Source organism: Channa argus, chromosome 12 (genome assembly GCF_033026475.1).
Source record: "Channa argus isolate prfri chromosome 12, Channa argus male v1.0, whole genome shotgun sequence".
NCBI lineage: Eukaryota > Metazoa > Chordata > Actinopteri > Anabantiformes > Channidae > Channa > Channa argus.
In genome coordinates, this window is record NC_090208.1 from 26,709,652 (window position 1) to 26,729,281 (window position 19,630).

Genomic DNA, 19,630 nt, shown 5'->3' on the forward strand with positions numbered 1-19,630 from the left:
GCCTTATCTAAAGTTTAATAATGTAGGCTTTATTTTTATGTTACTATACTGATTTTTTGTCTTTTAGAGTTTATTGCTTTCCACTATTCTTGAAAAAAGTAGGAGTATCAGCAGCACATACCAAAAGAAAATCAGTCAATTCCAAGGACAAGGGCGGGTTTTCCAGAAGAGGAAGCCTCATATTAGCAGTTTGCTTACAACATCCTTTAGAGTCATGTTCATAAGTACATGTAAACACAGGCATCAGTCAGAAGAGCTGACTGAAGAAGAACCAAGAGGGGCCAGGGGATTATGATAAAGCCTTGTACTGAGCTGAAGACATGTCTTTTTATAACAGTGTATCATGGTCTGTCAGACCTACTCTAATCTTTTTGTGGCTCTGGATGTGGGAGGCTGGCTGTGATCCAGCTTATCAAGCAGAGGAGGGTGAGTGTTCAGGCATTTCTCTTTCAGGATGTAAAATATTTTCTCAGGAAATATTTGAGAACAAGATAACATGTCTTACTTTCATTTTCAGTCAGCTAAGGTGACAGTATTACAGTGAAATATAATATATAATGTCTGCAGGACCTTCTAAGTTCTACAGTTTTCAGCAATAAAATATCAGAACTTTTGTTGCTTTTTTACTCATAGTGTAACGGCAGCGTCAATTTTGAGGTAAAAATCAACAAATAAATAAATACTGACAAAATACAAACATAAATGCAAAGTTTGCAAAATCAACGGTGAGAACATCCTTAAGAAAAGAATATTTTATTAAGGTTGCCAAATGTGTTCTGGGTAAAATAAAATAAAAGCTACAAATTTACTAATGTAAAAAAGGAAAAAAATGCAAAAGCATTGCATAACTACAATAATCAAATTAAAAAAAACATTAATATAAAGTACTTTAAAACCAATGTTACTTCTAACCTCTATAGTATTAAAAAACTTAAAAATGTCAAATGTCTATTAACATTTACAGATAAGCCAAAACAGTTAGTAGGTTTAACAGTACTAATAGACTATAGATAGATTTTTGTATAGATAGATTTTTTGAAAAAAAATTTCTTATTTTTTGGGGGGGGAATCGGGTCCAGTGTTCCAAAACCAGTTTTATATATAAAAAGAGGAAACAAGTGTAGTCCCCACCCTGATGACAAGAAGCCGAAACATGTTTTGAAATAAGTGCACTAAGACAAGAAAAGTCTCAATGGCCCAGATTTATTGTGGTACCTTTTCTATGCTGATTGAAATGTAGTATATAGAAGTGAGTATAAGAACTGTAGCTTCCTCCTGGACACTAGAAAACAGTGTGTGCAGAGTAACGATTCTGAGACAGAATTGAGGAAGGTCACCTCTTAAAAACCCCAGGGACTGTACCTTTGATGCTTTGTATTATTTTTATATTTGTATTACTACAAATTTGTTAAAGATGCTATATTTGCAAATATACAGATTTATTTTGTTGTGGAAAGTTTTGTAAAAGAATCTGTAAATGTGAGAAGTGACAAGTCCTGATGTTTCTAAGTTGTGTGCCAGCATCAAGAAAACAAAATATACCTCTAAAGGTAAATGACAAGATAATGCAAGTTTGAAAATAAAAGCACTTTTGCAACCAAACGTCTAAGGATACTAATTGATAATAATCCAACATGGAATCACCATGTTGAATATAGTACATTAAATCTCCATCATTAGTGATCCTGTAGAAGTCCAGGGATGCACAGCATTAAACTACTGTATAAAGTCCTAATATAATGTATTGTACACTTGTACTGCCTTCTGGTGGTGGTTGACCTTAAAACACCTTAGACCTTTTTTGACTGTAAAAACAATAAACTCCAAAGTACTATTAATACAAGGTGTATGTATTATAAACCACAGTGATATTACTTGAAGTCAAGTTTGAAGTCACTTATTATCAAACTGAAAGATTTGGTAACTTATAATATAACGAAAGAACGGACTGCAAAGCTAAAGGGTTACAAGGGTGAATGATTCATTGTTTTGTCATGTCTCAGCATTTTTATGTTCCCTTTTCTCCTCTGTTCAGTGGAGATTTTCCATTCTGAAAAACAGGCCAGACTAGGATGGACGTCTGAGCCAACCAACGAGGTAAGTTTGGTTTCTAAGACAGTGAAGATCCAGATTTCTTTACTTTAAATAAGGCAGGGCCCCCCCACAGACTCACACCTCATCCCACTGAAGAATGATCTGAGAATTCTTGAGATTTACATATGTTTTGCACACATTTCTAAAGGATTTATAAACCAGTTAGTGCCTCTGTTTCTAAATAAATGTGCACTTAATTAAGTTTCCACTAACTAGTTACTAAATGGTCACAAATACATACACAGTGGAGAGTATAAAAGGAGCTACAGCAATGTTCAATGCACTGCAAGATTGAACTGATTATCATATTATATAGACCTTGAGATTGAAGGTTATAATTTTATACCACTGATATCTTCCAGAAATTGTGGATTTTTGTATGTTCTTGTGTTTTTTCACTTCGGCTGTGTCATTCCAGTGGACTGAAATTCTGATGACAGTTGGTAAAGACAGTCCAAAGCCTGTTCTTCAAGCCTGTGCAAAGAGAGTGACAAGAACAATTTTAAGCCAGTGGATGGAACGCAACGAAGCCCACTCTCTACTGATGGATATTGTTTTTGCCCAGGAGGAGGAGCCAGCTGCTCAGCTAAGCCAACTATACGTTCATCTTTTTGACTTAGACACTCCCACTAGAAGATTTCAGGATGGCTGGAAAGTTCTGGGCCTCCAGAACTCCACTCTGTTCCCCGTCACAGTCCAAAAACATGAACTTGCCAGCTACCTGAACCACAAGGTGACTGTGAGCCTGGGCTCAGTGAGCCACAGAGGCTTCCAGCTGGCTTTCTCCTACTCAGGCTCATGTGTGTTTGTATCATCCACCAGACTGTACTACAGGAGATGCCCTCATGTTGTGACACATCTGGCATCGTTTGAAAGGTCAGGGGCAGGTTCTGGGCCGCTGACAGGTTCCTGTGTGAAAGGGGCTGTAGAAGTGTCTCCGCCTGTTAGAGAGTGTAATCTGGATGGAGAGTGGGGTCCACTGCAGGGTGGTTGCACCTGTAAAACTGGCCATCAAGTCCTGAATGACACCTGTCAAGGTATACAGACACTTTTCATAGTTATGAAACGTATAAAACATGTGTTTTGTATGAATTTTTTTAAAATGGGAAAGTAGTTATCAAAATCAGTTGATTGTCAGAATTCAATAATAGCAGCTTGACATAATTGCCACAGCTGACTAACAGCTTCATTACACTGTAAGAAATGTATGTGAAATTACCAGTAAATTACTGTAAAACCATGACATAAAATATGTACATAGAAAAACACTAATCCAATGTTTAATTTACAGTAAAATTAAGTAAAGCAGTAAACCAAACACAGCTATTAATTTGAAATTAAATATATGTTAAAATAGTCATATTTTACTGTACTATAAAAAAACCTGTTGGGGTTCAGTGTCTTGCTCAAGGACACTTTGACATGTGACCAGAGGAGCCGGGGATTGAACCAACAACTGTAGGACTGTTGGACAACTGCTCTACCTTGCTGCGCCACAGTCGCCCATAGATAGGCAAACATAAATAGATTGCATTACAAACCTTTAAGAAATATTATAGTTCCTAAAAATGGAATTCATAAGTAATTGTAACTGAGACATTTTGAAACGTCTGAGTCTGATGGAAGGGCGGATGCTGTGACACCTTCTCACTTTGCAAGGAATCACAGATTAAAATTCAGGTTAACCTGATTTCTTGGCACTATTTTAAATTGTACCCTGTAATTGTTACTACATCAACAATTTTTGTGAATTACATGAGGATGTAGACATGAATAATGTTTATTGATAAAAGCTAAATCAAATTTTAGAAATCTATTAATTCTTCATTTGTACATTGAAAGATGACAGTTTTGTGAGTGTTTGAAATCTCAGATATCTACATGGTGGGGGAGGGGTCATCTGCTCAGAGCTAGAAGGTCCTTGGCTTAAATCCACCTGGCGACTGTGGTCTTTTTTTTTGTGGAGTTAGCACGTTCTTCCATTGGGATCCAGGATGGACCCCACCTCTCAGTTTACAAAAGCTGGAAACGAATCCAGTGCACCTTGACCCTGCACAGGATATGTTTTTTTTTGCAGTTATCATTAGTGTTTTTACTTTGCTGGCAAAATGACAGATGATGTCATTTCAATCTTACTGGAAAATCTGCAACAGAAATTCATTCTTGTGAAAACAGCGTCAACATTTATTTGAGCAAAGGGGGGGGGGGTTAGAGGTGAGGTAACAATGATACTGGATAGATCCGAAGTCAACTTCTTGTTCTTTAATATACCCTGTGTCTTTGCCTTCTTCATGAATCATGACTTTCACATCCTCTTTCCCATAATTCTCTTCCCACTTTACCGCACTGTTTTGATTTTATTTTTGACATTTTCCTGTGTGTTGCTCAACAGCTAAAGCGCAGTTTCCTCTTTTTAAATATAACACCTTTCAAAGGAGCTTTGTAATCTAATATCCATATGTAATCCACACAGATTAAAGTGACAGGTACACCCTGGACCGATGACGTCTATCACAGGTGTCTTGAAGACAGACACTCACATTTAAACCTATGGGAGATTTAAGAATCACCAATTAACTTAACAGCATGTCTTGGACTGTTGGTCTGTTGGACTGTTGACCCTTAATCATGACCCTATACTGTAGATGTGAGGTCACTATGCTGTACTGCCCTATATCCCATTATCTCAACCTCCTTGAACTGAAATTAGGTTTGTCTTGGAATCATGACTGTGCTCGAATAAAAATAGAGTGTATGCAAACTAGAATCTGTAAATGGAAAGATGTAACTTTCTCTCATTTCCCCAGACAATGGGTTCTTTAGATATGGCAGTATCTGTAGTACACTGTAGTTCATGCGGTGACCATAGTCCACCAGTGTGAAACATGCTGGGTCCTACACAGCTCAGTCACTGTAAGGGATCATCATCAGAAATGTTCGGTAGCGGTTGGAAGAGGAAAAGCTGCTTTCTTGGACATTTATTTATTACAGTATTTAGCAAATAGGAGGTTAATCTAATCTTTCAGTGCTGTCTAACTTTGTATATACTTTACCCGTAGAAAATATTAGAATCGTATTAAAAATAAAACTTTTACAATCACCCTTGGTATCAGTGGTGGGAACTCACTCAATCTTTCTATTTCACCAGCTTGTACAATGGGCTTCTACAAATCAGCCAATGTGAGTGGAGGCTGTCGACCCTGCCCGGCTAATAGCCGAACACACAGGGAGGGTTCAGAAAGTTGTGACTGTCTACAGGGCTTCAGCCGCCTGCCAAATGACCCCGATGACCTTGGCTGCACCAGTAAGAAACTCAGACCACGTCTCTTGTTAATTTTACTAATACATTTTATAATGTTTTAGGCTATTAACAAATGTGCCCAAACCTCACAGACTCATTTATTACAGTAAACGCGTGACTTTAATTTAAGGCAGTGTGATAGAAATTTTCCCTCTTGGTAGAACTGTAGATGGAACTTGATGAACCATCTCAGTTTAATACATGCCGGCACCGAGATAACACATGGATGTCGGTGTCTTCTGACTCTCTCTGAAACCCCTTCTATTTATACCCAAACCCAATCACAAACGTGACTAATGAAACCAGGTGCACGCAGTTGACAGTCATCATTCTTGTCCCTTTCTAGGTTATCTAACAATGTCAGTTCCTCACTTCCAGAAAAATGCTGTGTAAAATGTAAACAAAGCATGTTTTAAGCGTGTCGCTTCCTCTTTCGTCCTGTACTCTACAGAGCCGCCCTCTGCCCCTGTGAATCTCACGGCTCATCATCATAATGACTCAGTGCTGATACTGACGTGGGAACCTCCTCATGATTTGGGAGGCAGAAAGGAAGTAAAGTATCGTGTTAACTGTGAGACAAAATCAGAAGCTGGCAGTAAATGGGAGGCATGTGGGGAGGATGTCATTCTTCTGCCCAACTCATCAGGTCTGACCAACACATCAGTCAGCATCTCGGGACTAAACCCACAGCATGACTACAGACTGTCAGTGCAAGCCTGGAATGAGGTATCCATTCTGCTGGGGGCACCACCTTCATCCACTGCCACCGTCACAATTCATAGATGTACGTAAACATCACAATGTCACTACTTTACACGGAAAACTGAGAGATGTCCACCTCCACAGTTGGAAGGAGAAAGATTTTATGATGGGAAATGTGGTGGTAGCCTGGTTTCACTTCCAACAAATCTAGCTGCCTTAGCATTTGCATACAAATGTACTCTTCGAAATAAAGAAAATTTAATTCATGAGCAGTTAAACATACGTTTTCTTGGTTTGACTGGGATTTCATGTGGTCAGTACACATCCACAAGTATAGTGGCAAAATGTATTTCTTGCACTTGGATCTCATGTAACAAAAACACTTCTTGTAATACTTTGCTTTAGTTTTCTCGCTGACTTTTTTTTTTTTGCTGCCTTTTACTTCACTTGTAAGTGTCTTTGAATAGAAGTACTGTATCTACTGTACTGCAAACAACTTAATGTCATTCAAGTCTATATGTATTGGAGTAGTGTAGAACCCAGGTCTGAGGTTGTGACAGTGCTTATTAGTGATTATTAAATGACATTAAGCTTAAAGTTGAGCTGGAACAATATCAGGAAGTTTTTAAATGATGCAAAATATCAATATTATTCCCTGAGCCTCATGAAAAACCTTTATTTGTCTTACAGGGAAAAGTCCTCCTGTGGTGATCACTGTGCATCCAGACTTAAACAGTTCAGAACTGGAATCAAAGCCAGCTGCTCAGGAGCAGAGCCGCCACTCTCTGTGGCTGACTGTTGGTGTTTTCTTTGTTGTCGTGGCGCTTGTGGCTGTGATCCCCATCGCTGTGTGTGCCACACGCCGAAACTACTCTAAACTTTGGTAAAGGGCACCTTCCACTTCAGTTTCCTTTGGCCTGATCAGGTTTTTGTTGTTCACTCTCTTCAGCAGGTCATCTGTAAAATAATGACAAACCTTTTGACTTAGAATTTCTATGATTGAGTCCAGATGAAGTAATGACAAAACAAACATCATCGCTTGTGCTATACTTCAGAGAAAGACCTCACACACACCAGAAACCCTAGTGAAAACATCCTGTAGGTTAAAGACGACTGATGCTGAAAATGATACATTTCCTACAGGGTTGACCAGGAAGTCGAGCTTTTGCCAGTAAATCTTGAATGTACCTACCTACGTCCACAGGTGGTGGAGGCTGCACCTCAGCAGGCCAACGGTAAGTGACATCTTAGTTTCCATTTCATCCTCTCTGACTTTCAAAAGCTAAAAGTTCATTAAAGGCTGAGTTTTCCTTCAGAAGCCTGAACCTTTCCAAACTTCCCTTTTAGGTTTTCTTTAGCATCAAAATAATCCAGTGATAGTTCACACGAGCACACAAAATATAAGTGAATATTTGTGAAAAACGTCATGAATCCTATGAATTAACATTAACATTATACCATCTACTTCATGATTTATCTTTTAATCTACAATTAGGCTGAATGTTACAATCTATACATTACTTATTCATTATAGAAGCTTTGTTTATGTCCAAATCATATTCTAAGTGTATTCTATGTTTTTGGTTTGTATTTCAGTGGTAGAGGGAGTGGCCCAGTTGTTAGAGGGGTTCAGTGGCAGGCTGCTGGACAGTCTAAAGGACGTACTGATAGAGAGAAACAAGCTGACCCTGGGAAAGGAGCTTGGCAAAGGTCAGTTTGTGATTCCTCATCAATCATCTGGATTTAGGCTCATAATAGAGTTTTTCAAGGAATAATTCATTTAGTTTATTGATTCCCAACTGGTGGGATGTGGTTCGAAATCTGAATTCTGAATAAAGTGCCAGTGAATCACGAGCACGCTGTTTTTTTTGTTAGTAAGCAACATAACTTGAATGTTCATACATGCATCTGTACATTGTTTCACAGTGCTCACCATGTTGCAGTGTATGAAAAACAATATCACACCAGCTGCGACTGAACTTGCCAGAGAGGCTCTGGCTGTCAATGCCCCATTTCAGTGGTTTATGTGAGGCATGTGTGGGAAGATGAGATGTGCAACTGGTCTTTTAAGCCATTTTTTAAAGTACAGTTGAATGTGAGACCTATTGTCTAAGGAGAAATCTGACCTTTGAGGCTGAATTTTTCAATTCCATTCAGCTTTATTTATATAGCGCCAATTCACAACAAAGTCATATCAGGGCACTTTACAGAATAAAGTCAAGATTATAAAGATGTATAGAGAGAACCCAACAATTCCCCCTGGAGCAAACCATAGGCAACAGTGGAGAGTTAATGTCATACAGTGGTGACAATTGTGGGGTGAGAGGAGAGAGGAGAGGGTCAAGAGGAGGAAAGGAGCTCAGTGCATTGGGGGGTGGGTCCCCCAGCAGTCTAAGCCTATAGCAGCATAACTATAACTAACTAGATGCTTTATTAAAGAGGAAGGTTTTAAGCCGAGACTTAAAAGTAGAGAGGGTGTCTGCTTCCTGAATCTGAACTGGGAGCTGGTTCCACTGGAGAGGAGCTTGATAACTAAAGGCTCTGCCTCCCATTCTACATTTGGAAATTCTGGGAACCACAAGTAGGCCTGCATTCTGAGATTGAAGTGGTCTACTGGGATGATATGGTGCTATGAGGTCTTCTATATATGATGGAGCCTGACCATTCAGAGCTTTATATGTAAGAAGCAGGGTTTTAAATTCTATTCTAAATTTAATGGGAAGCCAATGGAGAGAAGCTAGTGAAGGTGAAATATGATCTCTCTTGTTAATTCCAGTCAGCACTCTTGCTGCAGCATTTTGGATTAATTGCAGGCTCTTTAAACTGAATCAGTTGGAAAGCTGGAAAATCTCACTACAAACACAAATGAAAGAAAGATTAACGAGTTGCACAATTTGTTTCTCATGTAGCCTTAGAATATCTACTAAAACCAACTTTTCATTTAGTTTTAACATTAATTCATTGTCCATGTTCTACAGGAGAGTTTGGCTCTGTCTATGAAGGAGTCCTTACACCAGAGGAAGGTGTAGACATCAAGGTGGCTGTGAAGACCATGAGAGGTGTGTATATAATGACAGCCTCCACTCTTTCTCACAATAGTAGTCTGATTCTCACTTCACTGAATCTACTTTCCTCCACATGTAGTTGGAATTAATTGCCAAGAAGACTTACATCAGTTTTTGAAAGAGGCAGAGATCATGAAGAACTTTGATCATGACAATGTGGTCAGACTACTAGGTAAGAAATACTTCCAAATTCAATTATCTGATCACTAATCGGGTCAGTTGTTTCTGTCAGCCTCAACATGGCAGAATGTGGTTCTTAAGTTGTTGTGTAGGACACAACTTGTGCCTAATGTCTGTTTTATCCTAGAAGTCATTAGATACTGATCAAAGGAAGTCAGTCACACATGCGCACACACACACACACAAACACGTGCACACACGTGCACACATGGATGTGCGCACACACACAAGCACACACACAATTCTCTACATACTGGTGGAGAGGAGGAGTTGTTTTGTTTGATTGTCTGCTAGAATTTTATGTTAACTACAAAATACACTATTACTTGTTTAGGGTGAAAAATTAGGCCTCAGTGTGTTATAGGCAAAGTGGAGAAGGCAGATTTTGCACTGTGGGTACACACATAGGTTATAACCTTTATTGTTCCAATTCAGTAAAAAGGAATCTTGTTAAAAATATGTATGTGTTTGTCCTGCAGGGGTCACTTTAGAGAGAGAGCAGGACTCCCCTCTGCCTGTTCCTCTGGTCATCCTGCCCTATATGAAACATGGAGACTTGCGCCGCTTCCTAATTGCTACACGCTACGGTGACGTTCCTATGGTAAGATGCTGATGCAGCATATATAGACACTTTAGGTGGGTTTCCATCCCAGGAACTGAACCTGGACCTTCTCATAGCCTAAACTTGTGGGGTAAAGCTGGTTAGTTCTGGTTTTCCTTCCCACAGTTTTCTCTCTTCTCTTGCGTTTAACTTGCTGTTTACACCCATGTGTGAATTTTTCACACTATGCTTGTTTTTCAGAAACAGTACTTTTTTCTGTACTTAGCTGTATTTTTCATATATTTTTACTTTACTGAAGGAGATTAAATTATGGCTTCTTTGACTTTCACTCAACAACATTTCTAATCAAAGTTGCGGTACAATCACGTTCCTTTACACAATTCATAATTAACCAGTTTTTCCGATTTTTCTAACAATTAATCACTAGTCAGACAAGAATTGACATATTAATAGTACTAAAAGTGAGCTGGTATGCAGTAATTGTACTCTTTGACGTGTTGTGCTGAGTTTGATCTACATTTACTGCACAAGACCACACACAACTAATGCAAAAACTCGCAGACTAATGGTCTAATTTCAGACATGAAGCTTCTTAGTTCATGGTAAAATGTGTCTTCAAATGGAATCATTAAATGCGGTGTCAAAGTCATTCTGTCCTAATGTTTCCTAAACTTCCACTGGCCGTTGTCTTCCTCTCCTTCTCTCTGTGCCATACGTTCAAAAAGGGGAAGATGTAAAACAGAGCAAAGACAGAGATGGTACATGCTGATTCACACATTCACATGAGTGATGGACTTATTTATTTGTTCTTCTCTCCATCTGAAGGAAGCAGCCACATGCACTAGTGGGGTTGTGACTATCTGTGGTGAAACAACAAGTAAAATTTAGAGAGATGCACAGACCTTTAATCTCATGTTTTCTTCTTGTTGGATTTCTGGGCATTTCTGACCTTATTTACCATTTATGTTGTCCACCACTGTTTCCCACTGAAGGCACCAATTTAAGTAAAGCACAGAGAAAAAAAACAATTAGTACTAACATGGTTCAAGCACTTTATTCATTCACTGAAATCCTGCATCCTCCACCACCGCTGGCTTTACTGACGGATTTTGCCGTTTGCTTTTCCTGATGGAGATAAAATGCTTTGAGAAGGAGAATCTCTTTCCTGCCAGACTCTCTCCTCATTATGCCGTCAACAGAGACACTGAGGTGATGTCTTCTTAAATGAAGAGACGTTTTGCTGTGAGCAGAGACGCCACAGTGTTGCAGCGTTGCACACGGGGATTTTTTTCACCACTTTCTTACCCTTATTGTAACAGTTAATACTGAATCTGTTTCACTCCCAGACTTTCCATGACAGCTGGACTCACTTGTGCCAACTTCACTGGGTTATGTACAAGGCTTTAAACTAACATTTCTAAAGGACCGAGTGCTATGAAAATGGATAGTACCAGGGTCTGATGTTTTAACTGGACCGTCCCATCATTAACATCTTTAACCCAGAACTACAGTGTGGCATCACTACTTTTCTTTGTCATGTTTTACAATTTGCAGGTAAACTTGCAAATAAGCTTTAAACTTAGCTTCTGTAGCTGTTTTCCTTGGAAATACAAAGTATTTATGAAGTTTTTAATTGCCATGTGACAGAGTAACACACAATACTATCTGACCCCAACATGAAAGGCGACAACAGACAAACTTCACTTAAACTGTATCTTCAAATTTTTATTTGCTGCTATTTATATATTTTTAAATTGTTGAAAATGGTGTTACTCTGCTATGTCCCTACACACATTAAATTACATGACACAATCATTTTATTAAATGTTAATTTATTTAAGCACAATGAAAACGTTTTTCACACTGATTTCACATTCATTGCCAGTAAGGATCCACGGATGCTGGACAGAAAGATGGCATTTCCTTTCTTGGTAAAGTTAATTCCATCTAGTTGGAAGATGCTCCTATTGAAAAAACGCAGATTGCGGTGTTCAATGACTTGACCTCCAAAGCTGCCAAGAACTTTTCTTATTTGGATGTTGACTGTCCTCCTGTCACTGTTAAGTTGGGCTGGATGTCCACTTCCCCACACCTTCCTCTCTGTGATGCAGGAATACACAAGTTTCATGGTAGGAAATCTTTCATGGAGGTGCCTCAAATCTTGTTGCATTCTAAATGCCAAGTGTTTTGCAGACACTCGTCCCAGGTCGTTGTCACCGGCATGGATGACCAAAATGCCAGGGGGTCTTTGTCCGCGCAGCTTGTGGTACAGCCAGTGAAGGACACTACTCCATCTCATGCCTCGCTGGCCAAACCACTTCACTTTGGCTTTTAGCCCTAAGTTGTCCCCAAAGATCTTTTTGGCAGCTCCCTCACCTCTCTGAATATAACTGGACCCAATGATCCATATCTTGGCCCGTTTCATCTTTGAGGTTCTAGTGTTGTCCTTTAGTCTTTTTTGCCTCTGGTTGACATGGCAAGGACGCTCTCTACGTGTACATTGTTTCTCTTGGTCCTTCATCACAATATCTGGTAAAATTTGGTTGGATGGCCTATCTGTCAAAATCCTTCTCCTTTTCCTTTTAGGAGAGATGCTTTCTTGGTCAAGCCGACTTGTCTTGGTGCCGTCCCTCTTTCTGACATTGAGAAAACAGTTTTTGGCCATTGTGGGTTTCTCAGTTGTCACGTGTTTCAAACACGTAGAAACTAAGGAAGTGTCTGCACTCACAAGCAGGTGTGGACTGACTGACTGACTGACTGATATGGAATTATGAGACATGAAGTATACACTGTTTATATGACATTCTGGCTATGATATCATTTGACTTTGATGTTTATGGAACTCTATTGGGAGTTGTCTTGGTGGTTGTCATGGTGGTTGTCATGCAGCTGGAACCCCTACAACAGAATGTTGTTTTTGAAAAAATACAAATAGGAAATTACAGCTACCGTATATTTTACAGTACTCAGTTTTGTTTTAAACATACATTTACATACTTCTGACAGGTTGCCCGTGCGGATTTCTCCCTGCTGAGATCTGTATTCACCAATGCGAGAACTTATGTACAAGAACATGTACTTATGGTCTATTTTCAAAATTGTTAAAATGTTTAATTGCTTAAATGTTGCTTTAAATGGGGATAATTGAACGTGGTGTAAAACTCCCACTGCCATGTCACAGTTGATCAAATGTTTCCTGAACTTGAAATTGGCTTTGCCCACCTCTCTGAAAGTGTGGTCCCTGATCATCTATAAATCAATAATTATCTAAATTGATTGACTGGCAAAGTATTTTGCTATTGTCTCCTCCTGAAGAAAGCAGGACATGTGCTAGTGGACAGAAAGGTTACGTGAAGCATCCACTGTAGTTTACTTGAATTAAAGCGGGTCCAAAGAACAAAATGAAGGTCCAAGAAAGGCCAGACCTGTAGACTTATGTTTTCTCCTTGTTAAGGGATTTCTGTCGCTCTGTCCTCACCTTATTTCTAGCTTTCTCCATATTTTATCAGTGGATCAGTGTTTCATTGTTAAAATGCAAATACACTGCAAATACTGCTGTGAGCTGTTTTGTTGAAAATGATCTCCCTGCTTCAAAGCGGGCTAAGAGCAGAGGAAACGATTGGCTAATGACACCAAAATGGTCGGGCAGATTGTAAATAATATGTGTAAAGAGCATGTTTATTTTGTTTTTATTTGTTGACTGATTTAAATCCATGAGAAAAATGAGGTGAACACTAAATATAAAGTCACCTTTAAAATGGAAACCATGGAGGAAAGTATGAGAGTTTTTGTAAAAATAATAGACTGACCAAAATTGTGAAAGGGGGCAAATTATTCAACTATTTTGCTGAATCACACACTGTAGCCTGGCTTTCAAGGCCTTATTGCTTGAATTAAATCGAATTGATTTTACTCTAACTCTCACTAAAAATCTATGTCGCCCAGTGGTTTAGATGTTATATATTCAAGCAGTAAGTTGTATCTAGTGAAAATTATGGCAATAGATGCACAAATTCAATTAACAATAGTAATTGTACTCATTAAAGGTGGCAACAGATGATAAAAGATGACAAATAAAAATGCTTGAGTGCGAAAAATTGTTTAAGAATTGTTAGTCACAGTTTTATGCCTCTTGAATTGTTTACATTTTCATAAGTCACATCGTGACCCACAACTCCACCAAACCAAGTTCACACCATGCAGCATATTTGTTTGTTCAAAGGTTTTAAATAAATTACAAACACTCCTCTCTGTGCTCTTTTATAGTTTGTGCCCCATCAGAGTCTCCTGCACTTTATGATCGACATCGCTGCAGGGATGGACTATCTGAGCTCCAAAGGGTTTCTGCACAGGGACTTGGCTGCACGCAACTGCATGTGAGTCCTTCAGAGGGAGACACTGAGAGGAAGGCATGAGAACAGGGGGAGCCTGACATCAAGGCCTCCTTGTTCATATACGACTGTGTCTCTGTCCTCTGCTATTGGTATTCAGCTGTGGATTGTATCTCGGAAGGAAGCTGCTTAAAGGTTCAGTGATACAAACTGAGGGCCTCAGAGGACACGGTTTCTGTTCTGGGACAAAACATAAAAACTGTGTCTGACTTTAGAGAGCATTGTCTTACCCATCCTATTATACATTTACATTTTTGTTTGAATTCACAGGCTAGGGGATGACCTCAGGGTGGCTGTGGCTGACTTTGGCCTGTCCAAGAAAATTTACAGCAGTAATTACTATCGACAGAAAGTAGCTATCCGTGTTCCAATTAAGTGGATGGCCATAGAGAGCCTGTCCGAATCTGTCTACACGACAAAAAGTGACGTGGTGAGTTCAATCTTCTGTGAAACATCTTTTTTTGTGTGTGTTCTGGGGATGAATGCCTGATAGCAGAGATTTGTACATTGAAACGTGGAGTATGATTTGTGTCCTTGTTGTTTCAGTGGTCATTCGGGGTGACTATGTGGGAGATTGTCTCCCGGGGCAGGACTCCTTATCCTGGAGTCCATAACCATGAGCTCCTGGACCTGCTGCTGTCTGGACATCGGCTAAAACCGCCAGAGGACTGTGGCGAGAGACTGTGAGCTCCCGTGTTTTTTCTTCATGTTCTCTGACTCTTTTTAAATATATACTCAGAAAAAGTTCCACTTCTGGGTGAAATTTCAGAAGGCACCTAAAATGCACTATAACCTTTACAATTTAAACTATAAACTCCAAATGTTTCAGTACTTACTGCATAACATGCTGTTCTCTAACAAGGTGATTAACTGCAAAAATCATGTGAGCCATGAATTGACTACCAAATTTGCCGGATCACTGATAATTTGTATTTAAACAATTTCATCATGCTGTTCACATTTTGACATCATGAGACCAAGACATAACACACTTGATCTACAGTACCTGGTCACTGTGAGGCTTAAAATACGATGTTCTCAGGGGAATATTGCCACTGAGCTTAGAGTGTCACCAGCAGGTTCCAACAGAGACACAGAGAGACTGGAAGATTCACAGAAAGTCATAGAAGTGGACACCGTTTGGCCAAATCCTATGCTGATGACTGCTTTCTTGTGAACAGTGACTTGCGGAACCGGATGATGAAAGTCACCCAACTCCTGGAATGTTTAAGATAGGTGAGAGGCAGCCGAGTATCATGTCAGACCATTTGAAATGGTCTGCGTGCTAGACGACCTGCAAGGGGACCTGACCACACCACCAGCCACAGGCATCGAGCCCTAAACGGCCCAGGAAGCATTTGCACTGGACGAGGGACCAGTGGGCCTCAGTGCTGTTCTCTGATCAAAGTCTTGTGTCACATGGTATTGTGACAAGCCGATACTACCTCAATAACAATATTAATCCAGTCGTTGTGCCTCTGCATGACAAACACAGCCCTGACTTTATCTTAATTGTCGTCAAGGTTACATAATCAGGGAATGGCTGCTGATGGCCAGGGTGACTCAAATGGAGTGTCCTGCACTTTCTCCAGACCTGAATGCCATAGAAAACCTATGGAATCAGCTGAGCAGTCGTGCAGAGGGTCGTAACCCTGCACCCAGGAACCTCAATGACCTGAGGACAGCCCTTCAAGAAGAGTGGAATTATATGCCTCAGTAGACAATAAGTCGACTTGTGAACAGCATGAGATGTTATTGTCAAGCTGTAATTGATGCTCAAGGGCACATGGCAATTTATTGAGAGCTTGACATTTTAAGTTGTGGTAAACCCACCACTGCTTTTGTTTCAATAAATAGTTTGAGATGAAAAAAATACTATTGCATGTTTCTACCCAAATGCACTACTTTCATCATATCATATCACTGTAGCATGAACTTTTTCCATTTTCAATAAAGTTCACCCGAAAGTCGAATATCCCTAACTTTTTGTCAGTAGTGTATACTGTGATGTATACATAGGAAGAGGGAGAGGTACTGTATATAAAGAGACACTTTTCCATCTCACCCTAAACATAGCTATGAAGCCATGCGAAGCTGCTGGGATCAGGAGCCGGACCAGAGGCCTGGATTTAGGGAACTGGGTGAAACATTGAAAGGACTTCTGTCTGAGCTGCCAGTCCTGGAGGCCAGCCAAGAAGCCAGCTACATCAACCAGGGCCTAGAGGTTGCTGCTGCAGCTGCAGCTGCTTCTTTTGAGCAACAGAGAGACACTGGGGGAAGATGTGAAAACGTCTATTTGCCTTCTCCTGTGAGTGCTGCTGCAACCTTGGATGCAGATGCAGATGGCTACCTGACGTACATTACTGACTCAGCAACTAAGGTTGATTAAAGTGAATTCTATTGTAAAATGTATGTAAGTTTGTGTGAAAGAGAGAGAGACAGAGAGACAGAGAGAGAGAGAGAGAGAGAGTGAAATGGAAATGGAAATCTGTGAACAACTCAGTTGCATTTCGGGCTCCCAGGAGTGAATCCCCCAGAATCTGACTGACCACCATAGTTACCTGATTTACAAAATTTTAAAGTTGAAAAACAAAAACAAAAATACTGGAGTTAAACTTCAACTTTGTTTTTCGTTTTTGTTTTATATCATTTAATTTAAAACATCCATCTGTCTATTAACATAACCTCTTATCCTGTTCATGGTCACAGGGGGCTGGACCCTATCCCAGCTGTCACTGGGTGAGAGGTGGTGTCCACTGGACAGATCACCAGTCTATTTGAGGGCCAAAACACAGAGAGACATACACAGACAGACAAGCCATTCACATTCACATTCACACAGACTGAACAATTGACTTTCAAAGTTAAATGTTCAACTAATTCAAAACTATGAACTCAACATTATAGGGGAAGGGTGCAGGTGGAGGAAAATCTAGATGGAGATCTGCTCTGAAAGGAATGAAGAGGAATGAAGCTTAGCCACGGCAAGAATACATGTGTGTAAATAAGAGGGTCCTAAGTGGAACGTTGAGGTTACAGGGAGCAGAGGTGAAGAAGGTGCAGGACTTTAAGTACTTAGGGTCAACAGTTCAGAGCAACGGAGAGTGTAGAAAAGAGGTGAAGAGGTGAGTGCAGGCAGGTTGGAACGGGTGGAGAAAAGTGTCAGCTGTGTTGTGTGATAAAAGAGCATCAGCGAGAATGAAAGGAAAGATGTTCAAGACGGTGGTGAGACCGGAGATGTTGTTCAGCTTAGAGACAGTGGCACTGAAGAAAAGACAGGAGGCAGAGCTGGAGGTAGCAGAGCTTAAGATGTTGAGGTTCTCTTTGGGAGTGACGAGGATGGACAGGATCAGGAATAAGGACATCAGAGGGACAGCTCATGTTAGATGTGTTGGAGATAAAGTCAGAGAGGCCAGATTGAGGTGGTTTGGACATGTTCAGAGGAGAAACTGTGAATATATCTGTAGAAGGATGCTGAGGTTGGAGCTGCCAGGCAGGAGGTCTAGAGGAAGAACAAAGAGGACATTTATGGATGTAGTGAGGGAGGACATGAAGTTAGCTGGTGTGGAGGATGGAGAGGACAGGGTTAGATGGAGGCAGATGATTTTCTGTGGTGACCCCTAAAAGAGAACAACCGAAAGGATAAGAAGAATGAGATGTGGTCAGGAAAACTCATGTTTTCGTCAACGATGACCCTCCGGTTTCTGGCAAAGTTTGTGGGAAATATCATTGATCGTTGATGCTGATGCTGTGCTGTATGCAAGGCCTGGCTGGGAAGATCAGAACGTTTGTCTTAGAGATGCTGAGCTGAAGATAGAGAAATGCATGATGAGACAGTGAAATACTCTGGAAGAAGGAACAGGAAGATTTAATTGGCAATTCACAAACAAGCTGTTGTACATAAGAAAAAAATGAAACACTGGGTTAGAAAACAGCTGTTTTGTGCTGCCGTTATCTCAGTTTTTTCTAGTCAATACGCTGATATGAGTGTGATGTCACTACCACACAAGTTATTATGTTTTTTAAACTACACTGAAATACGTTCTGTTAATCAATGTTGGTAACAATGTTGGATGTGTATGATTTGCTGTAAAGCGAAACAAAAAACACAACCAAACCAAAATGAGGTGAACAACATCATCTCTGCCTGTGGGGGAAAATCTGGACAAAAAAGCACTGACAGTTCCTGTAAAGATTTGAACCCCACAAACATTTAAGTTCTGGATCATTTGAGTAGCAGCAGGCTGCATTGACCTGAATGTAGACACACAGGCAGTCAGTTGCAGCAAAGAGCAAACCTTAAAAAACATAAAGGGCTGGACTTTTTAATGATAATTTCTCATAATTGCAATGTTAGTTATCATACAGCATCCGATTGAATTTTTTTTTTTTTTGCTTATTTGATTAAATAAATGTTTTCTTTCATAGATATGATTAGTTCTATGAATGTACCGAGTTTCAATTGATTGTGTACAGTTTGTAATAAACAATAAAAAATGAATACATTTCATTTAATAAAACACTGTTGCAAAGTGAGATTTGACACATACGTACATATGTTTTGTAAAAGCTTTATGATTGCTATATCTAAAAATAACACATTTCAATTAATAACACAGACACAAGTTTAGCCCATCTTATGCCTTTAAGTTTGTGGGCAACTGTGGTGCAGGAGGTAGAGCAGTTATCCAGAACTCCTGCAGTTGCTGATTCGATCTCTGGCTCCTCTGATCACATGTTGAAGTGTCCTTGAGCAAGACACTGACCCCCAACTTAGTTTCTCCGGATGAGTGTTGGACAGCTCCCCCATCAGTTGGATTGTGAGTGTGAATGGGTGAATAAGAAGCAGTGTAAAGCGCTCTGAGTGCCAATAGGTAGAAAAGCACTATATCAGTGCAGACATTTACTATTTACTTAAGTGAAAAAGCTGTAAACAAAGAAACGATTGTTTCATCATTTGCTTCATATATGTCAATACAATGGAGAGTAGCCACCTTAATGTTACTCCTGCACAAATAGATTATCTTGTTAATTATTCTGCAGCCTCACTACGTAAAATACTCGATAATGTTGCCCCTCTGAAAAGAAGGTAGTAAACCAGAAGAGGTAATCTCCATGGTATAGTTTGCAAACTCGCAACTTAAAACAAGCAACACAAAAGATAAAAAAGGAAGTGGCATTGCAGAAATTTAGAAGAATCCCATTTAGCCTGGAAAAAAAGGTACAAAAAAGCTCTCAGTGATGCCAGAACAACATATCATCCATCATTAATAGAGGAAAACAAGAACCCATAGATCTGTCTGAGCTAATTTTAATTATTACCTCATCTAAACCA

General features: G+C 39.8%; 1 protein-coding gene across 1 annotated transcript; it reads left to right on the plus strand.

The window, feature by feature from the left end:
- Positions 1–214: 214 nt before the first annotated feature.
- si:ch73-40a2.1 (tyrosine-protein kinase receptor TYRO3) lies at positions 215–16,910 on the plus strand. The gene is made up of 15 exons (XM_067524903.1): positions 215–426; positions 2,036–2,097; positions 2,513–3,131; positions 5,243–5,398; positions 5,847–6,179; positions 6,788–6,980; positions 7,241–7,332; positions 7,694–7,807; positions 9,076–9,156; positions 9,242–9,334; positions 9,822–9,943; positions 14,171–14,280; positions 14,566–14,725; positions 14,842–14,978; positions 16,372–16,910. The coding sequence occupies exons 1-15, from the start codon at positions 321–323 to the stop codon at positions 16,682–16,684; spliced, it is 2,691 nt and encodes an 896-aa protein (XP_067381004.1). The 5' UTR covers positions 215–320; the 3' UTR covers positions 16,685–16,910.
- The last annotated feature ends 2,720 nt before the right edge of the window (positions 16,911–19,630 follow it).

Coding starts and splice junctions, on each gene's coding strand:
- si:ch73-40a2.1 (XM_067524903.1), top strand. CDS start 321: ATGTCTTTTTATAACAGTGTATCATGGTCTGTCAGACCTACTCTAATC. Junction 6,981..7,240: donor CGAAACTACTCTAAACTTTG/GTAAAGGGCACC, acceptor CATTTCCTACAG/GGTTGACCAGGAAGTCGAGC. Junction 14,979..16,371: donor GAGGACTGTGGCGAGAGACT/GTGAGCTCCCGT, acceptor CCCTAAACATAG/CTATGAAGCCATGCGAAGCT.